Source organism: Rhinichthys klamathensis, unplaced genomic scaffold, assembly GCF_029890125.1.
Source record: "Rhinichthys klamathensis goyatoka isolate OS25496 unplaced genomic scaffold, OSU_Roscu_1.1 h1tg000041l_1, whole genome shotgun sequence".
Lineage (NCBI taxonomy): Eukaryota > Metazoa > Chordata > Actinopteri > Cypriniformes > Leuciscidae > Rhinichthys > Rhinichthys klamathensis.
In genome coordinates this window covers 137501-147500 of record NW_026606588.1, presented here as the reverse complement: position 1 = coordinate 147500, position 10000 = coordinate 137501, and the positions used below count along the sequence as shown (strand labels likewise).

General features: G+C 36.0%; 2 protein-coding genes across 3 annotated transcripts in view; both read left to right on the top strand.

Annotated features, from left to right (window-relative positions):
* Positions 1-179, top strand: part of creg1 (cellular repressor of E1A-stimulated genes 1) — a 7475-nt gene extending 7296 nt beyond the window's left edge. Inside the window, exons 4-5 of the mRNA XM_056246979.1 lie at position 1; positions 100-179. The exon at position 1 is cut by the window's left edge and continues 111 nt beyond it. The gene's annotated coding sequence lies outside the window, so the exon portion shown is untranslated. The remainder of the gene's footprint in view (positions 2-99) is intronic.
* Positions 180-1596: 1417 nt separating this feature from the next.
* The window catches only part of cd247 (CD247 molecule), a 19996-nt gene continuing 11592 nt past the window's right edge, over positions 1597-10000 (top strand). For both annotated transcript variants that reach the window (XM_056246981.1, XM_056246980.1), the window contains exon 1: positions 1597-1704. In XM_056246981.1, the coding sequence (XP_056102956.1) occupies positions 1644-1704 (61 nt within the window). In that variant the 5' untranslated portion in view covers positions 1597-1643. The remainder of the gene's footprint in view (positions 1705-10000) is intronic.

The window sequence follows — 10000 nt, the reverse complement described above, 5'->3', positions numbered from 1 at the left end:
AGTGCAGAGTATTGTGTGTGTGTGTGTGTGTGTGTGTGTGTGCGTGCAGTGCAGTGTAGTGTGTGTGTGTCTGTGAGAGTGTATGTGTGTGTGTGTGAGTCTGTGTGTGTGTGTGTGTGCAGTGCAGTGTAGTGTGTGTGTGAGTCTGTGAGTGTGTGTGTGCAGTGCAGTGTAGTGTGTGTGTGTGTGTGAGTCTGTGAGTCTGTGAGTGTGTGTGTGTGCAGTGCAGTGTAGTGTGTGTGTGAGTCTGTGAGTGTGTGTGTGCAGTGCAGTGTAGTGTGTGTGTGTGTTTGTGTGTGTCTGTGAATGTGTGTGTGTGAGTGAGACGTGTCTGATGATCGTTTCTCTAGATCATTAGTGGAACATGATGTGGAAATCTTCATTTTTTTAAAGCATTTTATAAAATGCTTACGAATAATTTTTGCAGTTTGCACATGCTTTTAATTTTAATATTTGCAGATTTTTACAAAATGCAAATTCAGTGGAACTTTTTTATTGAAATACCTCTGTTGTATGAAATATCAATGTCACAAGATGTTTTTTGCAATTAGGCTCATTTTCATTTTACTATATTTACATTTTTGCTATATTTTATAATCCAAATTAAAAACCGCAGACGTTCAGTCAAACGGCATTAACTGGAGTGATTATATTTCAGATGCGGATGTATATTTATATGAGTGTGTGACTGTAATAATCCCGTGTGCCGTGAAATAAAGATCTGATCTCACAGACTCTGTCTTTACTTCATTACATCTACAAAACTAATAAAAGATTTGATACTTATTTTTTGTTAAATAAAATCGTTAACTGAAATAAAATAAAATATAAAAATCTTAAACGTATTTTATTTCAGCCAGTGGCCAAAGAGAGATGCCTTATTTTCATTTAGTTTAACTAGATGTTCTAAACTGAAACTAAAAGTGGAAAAAAATTATAATAAAAATGAAACTATCTTTCTTTACACGAAAAAAAGAAAAATAAACTTTATAGACACTTTTTTAAAAGGAATAAAAATGCCAAAACAAACCAATTTTGGTGCATATTTGGACATTTTTATTAGTTTTTGCTGTTTTTTGTGTGATTTTGACACTATTTTTATTCATTTTTATTTCAGTTTTAGTTATATTACACCGAGTTAAACTAAATTAAAGTTTGGCAAATATAGCTCAAATATAAAAAGTTTAAGTTCTTCTATATTTCATGTTATTCCAGTACTACTTTAACTAAAATGAAACTATAAGATATGAAAAGTAATTTAGAATAAAGTGTAATATTTTCTCGGTGTTGTAATAATAACACGTCCGTCATGTTTCTGGTGTGATTTCACTCCTGCTGTTAAACACTCGTGTTCTCGTGCGCTCGGGTTCTGTCGAGAGTAAGTAGGCCGTGTGTGTGTGTGTGTGTGTGTGTGTGTGTGTGTGTGTGTGTGTGTGTGTGTGTTCAGTGGTTGGTGGGACGAGTCTGTAAGAACAGGTGGAGCTCGAGGAGCCTCTTCCTGTCAGAGAGCAGATCTCGATCTTGAGCTTCAGAGAACACACTCTCACACACACACACTCTCACACACTCGACTCGACGGCCTCCTCAGCGGCCCGTCACACAGATCCAGTAGATCCTCAGAGACTCGAGGCCCGAGGCGGATCATGATGGTGTCGAGGCCGGTGTCCACCGTGATCGTCCTGCTGTCGATGGCACCTGTGTCAGGTAACGGTGTGTGTGTGTGTGTGTGTGTGTGTGTGTGTGTGTGTGTGTGTGTGTCGAGAGAAGGCGCCATCTTTCGCAAGGTTTCTCTCCTCCTGTCTAACACTCCTGATCCTCAGAGAACTGGATCTGCAGGACTCCAGCGTTTGACCTTTAACCTCTCGGACTGTAAAGCATCGTGTGTGTGTGTGTGTGTGTGTGTGTGTGTGTGTGTGTGTGTGTGTCAGGACTGAACGCTTCGAGTGTGTGTGTGTGTTATCCTTCACTGCGTCTCGTGTCTTCACATGTACGCCTCACACACACGCCACATATATGTATATATTGATATATATATATCAAGCAGGAATTATTCTTTACATGTGATTGTAAGAGACTAAAGGCCAAACTCTGGTTATAAAGATCAAATACAGTTATGAAGTACAGTAACATGAACAAAACTTCTACAGCGTTTATTAATTATGGTTAATGTTATTATTACATTTGTCAAATCAAAGGTGTTTGTGGACCTGAACTAACATGATCGTGTGTATTAACTAACATTGACAAACGTTACAAAAGATTGACAAATGAAAGGATTGAAATTTTTTTTTACAAGTTTTTTAATCAATTCAGTTAATCATAATTTTCCCAGTATTTACTGAACAAACTCATATTTATATAATCCAGCAAATCAAATAAAGCCAAACCATCTCTGTCACTGTAATCTCCTGTTAAAGCTGAATCTGTCAATCATCTGCAGTTATGAAGGAGACCTGACTAACATCACGGAAATATGCAGATCCTCGACTCTGGCTCTGTGGGTTTGACTATTAATGTCATAGCTGTAATATTACCCAGATTATGTGCAGATCAGAAACGTTAAACATCAGAACAAACTTCTTCAAACATCTTCAGTGTGTGTGTGTGTGTGTGTGTGTGTGTGTGTGTGAGCGCGCGCTGAGCTCATACACAGCTTCAGATGAAGTGTGTGTGTGTGATCTCTAATGTCGAGCTGTAATCTGCAGGATTCAGTCTTTCCACTCGTGCTTCTTCTTCTGCTGTGATATCGCGCACACACACACACACACACACACACACTTCCTGAGCGACGGCTGAATTACTGTTGTTTTCCACGAACTGAGAGCCGCTGTAAACACTGCAGTCGCTGATCTGTGTTCTCGGAGGATCTCTGCAACACACATCTGTGTTTACATATCTTTATTCTATTCTATTCCGTTTCAATTTATTATCTTCAAACATTGCTGCATAACTCAAGATTATATCAGAGCTCTTAAATCTTCAATATCGACAAGAATCTTCAATTCATAATTCAACTTCATTCACAAGTTGCTTCCCAGCAAACTAAAATATATTCTAAGAACTTTATGAAAACGTTATTTCTGAATCTTCTAAATGTCCAGTTTATTAAATGTTTTTTTATTGGTTATGTGAACGTTAGGGAACATTCCATTGTATAATTCCTATGAAAGCGTTACTTTTGAACGCTCTCTGAATAAAACATGTAACAGCGTTTAAAAAACGTTAAACGAACATCCAACTATAAAAACGTTAATTCTGAATCTTCTAAATGTTTTTCTTGGTAATGTGAACGTTACATTGTATCATTCCTCAATCATTCTGAGAATGTTACTTTTGAACGTTCTAAAACAAGTAACACTATTTAAAACCTGAACTGTTTCAGAAAGCGCCCCGTGACTGCTGTATGAGTGATGTGTCGTGTTATAACGCTTTGAGCGCGTTATTAAAGGCCTAATGAACGCTGTTTTACCGTCACTGGAGGAACGCTTGTCCTCGACTCGAGAGCGTTCCTGCTCTCTGTGAACGCGTGTTTGCTGTGTTTGTTCAGCCGCTGCTGATGTTGTGGAAAGTGTTGGACAGTGGGCGACTCGAGTTTCTCTTCAACACTGCAGTGATGATGATGATGATGATGATGATGATGACGAGCGCTGGAAAATACTGCTCAAAAACATCATTTCAAGGAACGCGCGTCAGATTCAATAACTTACACACGAAATGCTGAATTTACCCTTTCCAGACTTCATTCTGTGAACTCAAATGTGTCACACCTGACAGATGCGGATCACACACACACACACACGCATTCATATACACTACCGTTCAAAAGTTTGGGGTCAGTGAGAATTTTATTTTTATTTTTTGGAGGAAAGAAATCAATACTTTTATTTATCAAGGAATAATTAATTTGATCGAAAGTGACAGTAAAGACATTTATAATGTTACAAAAGATTCTAACCCTATAACCCTATTCATCAAAGAATCCTAAAAAAACAAAAAAAAACCTGTACAACTGACAGACCAACAACTGTTTCAACATTGATAATAATAATAAATGTTTCTTGAGCATCAGATCATCATATTAGAGTGATTTCTGAAGGATCATGTGACACTGAAGACTGGAGTAATGATGCTGGAAACTCAGCTTTGATCACAGGAATAAATTACACTTTACTGTATATTCACATAGAAAACAGATGATTTACACTGGAGTAATATTTAATACTATAACTGATTTTTGTTGTATTTTTAATCAAATAAGCGTAGCCATGGTTAGCAGAAGAGAATTCTTTTAAAAGTATTTAAAATCGTACCGACCCCAAACTTTTGAACGGTAGTGTATGTGTGGATTAATTAAGATATTATAATTTTTGTGAAAGAGTCTCACCAGAAAGATCTTCTCACCAAAGCTGCGTTTATTTGATCAAAAATACAGTAAAAACTGTGAAATATGATTATAATGTAAATCATCTGTTCTCTATGTGAATATACAGTAAAGTGTAATTTATTCCTGTGATCAAAGCTGAGTTTCCATCATTACTCCAGTCTTCAGTGTCAGTAAAGACATTTATAATGTTACAAAAGATTCTATTTCAAATAAAACAAAACATTTATAATTTGTATTAACAGTGTTGAAAACAGTTTCATATTTTTGTGGAAACTGATACATTTTATTCTTCATGATTCTTTGATGAATAGAAAGCTCAAAATAACAGAATATATTTGAAATATAATCTTTTGTAACATTATAAATGTAGATTTAATGCGAATAAAAGTAAAGAAAAATTAATCTTACCCCAAACTTTTGAACCGTAGTTTATATTTTTATCAAGACATTATTAATATTCAAATCTTATGTATAAATATTTACATTCTATTTTCTAATTTTTTAGTGTTTGAGTAGCCGTCGACTAGTTTGATCATATTAAGAAAAATCATCAAATATTATTTTTCTTTAAAGTTAATCATTCTCACTAACCCGTCGCCCGTCCGCTCATCATTTACTCTTTAATCTGAAGTCTAGAACTGATGTAAACGCGCGGTTGATGTTTATTGCAGGAATATAAGAACACATTCTCCAGTCCCGCGTGACGAATAGAGAAGCTCATAGAATAAGAGTTAAATAAAGTATTCAGTTTGTCTTCAGTAACACTCGATTACACACACAAGTGCCTGACAAAACATCAGTGTCAAAGTCAAAATGTAAAACTTTCACTTTTATGTAAAATTGTTCGGTTGTTTTTCTCTGCAAATGTTGATGTGGAATTAATTATGTTAATCATGCAACGAATTTGATTAAAGATTGATTGATTGACAGGATATGCCTTTACTTCAGTGTAACTGTAACGCCACAAACCCAGTTACAATAAATGTAACATTTTATGAATTTGTTTTCAAGAATTATAACATTTAATTTAAAAAGTAACAGTGGCTATCGAAATATATATGCTTTTTTATGATCAATTCCCACTGAAGAAAACTGATTCTATTGACATATTATTGATTATATTGACATTAGACATCCAGGGACAGGACTTGAAAATTAGCAATAGCTATAAACTTTATATGCAACACATCAGTGACATGCTTGGTTTTGACACTATGTTTGTTTGCATTGTCCCTGTCAAAAAAAAAAAAAAAAAAAAAGAATTGACATTAGACATTGACTATAGAAGCGTATCTGTAAAGTCTGAGAGATTGAAAGTGTTCTACAGTGTTTTCTGGATAATAACGACTGACCGTCGAGCGGCGAAACACTGCGATCACTAGAGCTGGAGAACTGAGTTACCCAGAGTTCTGTTCACGAGCTCTATTCACTAATTCTGTTCACGAGTTCTGCTAGTTCTGTTCACTAGTTCTGTTCACTAATTCTGTTCACTAATTCTGTTCACTAGTTCTGTTCAGGAGTTCTGTTCACTAATTCTATTCACTAATTCTGTTCACTAGTTCTGTTCAGGAGTTCTGTTCACTAATTCTGTTCACTAGTTCTCTTCAGGAGTTCTGTTCACTAATTCTGTTCACTAATTCTGTTCACTAGTTCTCTTCAGGAGTTCTGTTCACTAATTCTGTTCACTAATTCTGTTCACTAGTTCTGTTCACTAATTCTGTTCAGGAGTTCTGTTCACTAATTCTGTTCACTAGTTCTCTTCAGGAGTTCTGTTCACTAATTCTGTTCACTAGTTCTGTTCACTAATTCTGTTCAGGAGTTCTGTTCACTAATTCTGTTCACTAGTTCTCTTCAGGAGTTCTGTTCACTAATTCTGTTCACTAGTTCTGTTCACTAATTCTGTTCAGGAGTTCTGTTCACTAATTCTGTTCACTAGTTCTCTTCAGGAGTTCTGTTCACTAATTCTGTTCACTAGTTCTGTTCACTAATTCTGTTCAGGAGTTCTGTTCACTAATTCTGTTCACTAATTCTGTTCACTAGTTCTCTTCAGGAGTTCTGTTCACTAATTCTGTTCACTAATTCTGTTCACTAGTTCTGTTCACTAGTTCTGTTCAGGAGTTCTGTTCACTAATTCTGTTCACTAGTTCTCTTCAGGAGTTCTGTTCACTAATTCTGTTCACTAATTCTGTTCACTAATTCTGTTCAGGAGTTCTGTTCACTAATTCTGTTCACTAATTCTGTTCACTAATTCTGTTCACTAATTCTGTTCACTAGTTCTGTTCACTAGTTCTGTTCAGGAGTTCTGTTCACTAATTCTGTTCACTAGTTCTCTTCAGGAGTTCTGTTCACTAATTCTGTTCACTAATTCTGTTCACTAATTCTGTTCACTAATTCTGTTCACTAATTCTGTTCACTAATTCTGTTCAGGAGTTCTGTTCTCAGTAATTCTGTTCAGTAATTCTGTTCACTAATTCTGTTCACTAATTCTGTTCAGTAATTCTGTTCAGTAATTCTGTTCACTAATTCTGTTCACTAATTCTGTTTTCACAGTTTCACATCATGAGGTTTGAGTCTTACCGGGTTAAAGAGCAGAAGCTGATGAACCCTTAGATGAGCTGTGTGTGTGTGTGTGTGTAGGGTTAGTGTAGCTGTAGGGGAATAGAATATATAGTTTATCCAGTATAAAAACCATTATGCCTATAGAAAGTCCTCACAAGTATAGCAAAACAAACGTTGTGTGTGTATGTGTGTGTGTGTGTGTGTGTGTGTGAGAGAGAGAGGAAGCTCAGATCAGCCACATTTAGACCAGCATCCTAAACACCTGTAGTTCACCGTCAAACCCAACAGATGATTATGATTATGAACTGAACTCTTCTCTTGTATTCAGCGCTGTCATCATCAGGCGTTCAGGACCTTTATAACCATTGCAGGAGCTTCTGATCTCATGCGCTCTTCTAATGTTTATGCATTTCCAATCGTTTTATTCATCCGTTCAGACCGAAAGCACTGAGATATTCAAGTCTAAGTGACATGGATCATACAACATCTATTATGATATTTATACAAATGATATGAAATTAATATGAATTGTTCACTGCAATAATGCTCTTCCTCAGTGTTTCTGTCTCGCTTTCCGGCACAGATATCCAAACAATAACTGGAAGAATGACTGAAGATATTAATGAAAAATGTATTAAAATGCAGTGAGTTTTTGCTGAAAACGAGAGCAAATCTCTGCCAATGGAGTCAGACTCAGAACAAATGAATGAAGTTAATGTTTCTGACTCCATTAGCAGAGATTTGCTCTTGTTTTAAGCACAAAATCACTTCAGTAATATTTCTTATATGAAAAACATATTTTGAGCAGCTCATTGATCGTTGAAACGTTAATATATTTAGTCCAGACCCGTTTTGATTAAATGTTCTTTACATGTTTTCAATAAACAGTTTCGGTTCCGTCCTACAATCTGTGTTTACTAGAACATGATCCGTGTAATGCAGGTCCAGAGGTCAAAGGTCACGTTTAACGGCTTCATTCCTGCGACGGACGCTGGTTATTTATTTATTTATTTAATGTTTATTTGACAGGGACAAATGCATAAAACATTGCTTTATAAAGAATACAAAGTAGATGCCACGCATACAGGTTTCTAGCCATGACTAATTTGCAACCCCTGTCCCTGGTTAGGCTTATAAAATTAAAACAGAAATTACAGAGTAGTTTCCAAGTTATGGAGTTCAGCGATGAATATCTGCTCGAGTTATGATTATTATCAGCTGTTATGAGGATTATTAGCTGTTCAGTTTGATGATTAGACATGATGTAGTTCACAGCGTGATCTCGTGAGGAGTGAACCCGTCTAACACTTTACGGTTCATTAGTGAACATGAACTGAGAATGAACACTTCTACAGCATTTATTAATCTTAGTTGATAATAATTTCAACATTTATTATGTACGTATTTATCATACATTATTAAAATCAAAGGTTGTATTTGTTGACATTAGTTAATGCAGAGTGAACTAACATGAACAGCTGGAGTTTCACACACAGCGACATGTTTAATCTGTGTGTGTGTGTGTGTACGTGTGAGTGTGTTTGTGTGAGAGAGAGTGTGTTTGTGTTTGTGAGAGAGTGTGTATGTGTGTCAAGTCATCTTCATTTATATAGCGCTTTTAACAATGTGTGTGTGTGTGTGTGTGTGTGTTCCTCCCGTTTTATCTCTCACTCACACGTTATTCAGTTACAGCAGCTGAACAAACCGCTGAACTAGAAAAAGCTCGAGTCTCTAACACCACAAACACTTTAGACGAGACTCTTCGTGTGTGTGTGTGTGTGTGTGTGTGTGTGTGTGTGTGTGTGTGTGTGTGTGTGTGTGTGTGTGTGTGTGATATAATAATGCTGAAAGTGCTCCGTGTTCATAAACTGAATGATGTTCTTCCTCAGTGTTTCTGTCTTGTTTTTCAGCACAAATATCTAAACATTCTTAAATCAAGACACAATTACTGGAGAAGAAGAATGACTGAAGATATAAAGTCTTGTTTACTGACAAATGTATCAAAATGAAGTTCGTTTTTGCTTAAAACAAGAGCAAATATCAATCGAATCAGAAAAATTATCTTAATTCAAAGGGAAAACAAGATTATTTTTCTGACCTCATTGGCAGATATTTGTTCTTGTTTAAAGCACAAACTCGCTTCATTTTGGTCATTTTTTTAGGAAAACTAATTTTTCTTTTTACGTTGATTTTCCCCTCACATTGTGTTCGGGACATTTTGACCCGGAAAGTGTTAAATTTTTCCCGTAAATAGTTAATGTTATTACATTAGACTAAACCACAATTTCCCCCAAAATATATTTTGATCATTTTTTTACTTTTACACCTTTTGACTCTCTCTTTTCCAGCACTTTAGACTCACTTGCTCCTTTGCGCTTAAAGAAAATTAAAAGAAAATAGTCCAACGCCGCGGTACAGCGAGCACACGAACCTAACGAACCTAACTAACCTAACTAACCTAACTAAGCTAGCCCTGGAGAGAGCAGCCAGAAACATGGAGTGAAACTGGAAGAAAACTAAAATAGAGGTTTATCGCATTTCATGGAAGGAGAGCTCGACTGCATACAGAGAGGCTTTAAAAGCTGCTAGATCTGCTTATTTTTCAAACCTAGAAGAAAACAAACAGAACTCGAGGTATTTATTTGAAACAGTGGCTAAACTAACGAGAAATAAAGCTTCAACTTCTGACGTTTCCAAGCAGCACAGCAGTAATGACTTTATGAACTTTACTTGCAAGATTGGTAATATTAGAGAGAAAATTATAACTCTGCAACCTTCCACTACAGCATCGCATCAGGCGTTGTGCTATAGACCCCCTGAAGAGCAATTCTATTCATTCTTTGCTATAGGAGATGGAGAAACATCTTTAAAAACAAAAGAAGATATTTTGTAAAATGTCAGTAACCAAACAGTTATTGACCCCCATAGTATTTTATTCCAGATGCCCATATTCTTCAAAATATCTTCTTTTGTTTTCAGCTGAAGAAAGAAACTCATACAGGTTTGGAACAACTTGAGGTTGAGTAAATGATGACAGAATGTTCATTTCTGGGTGAA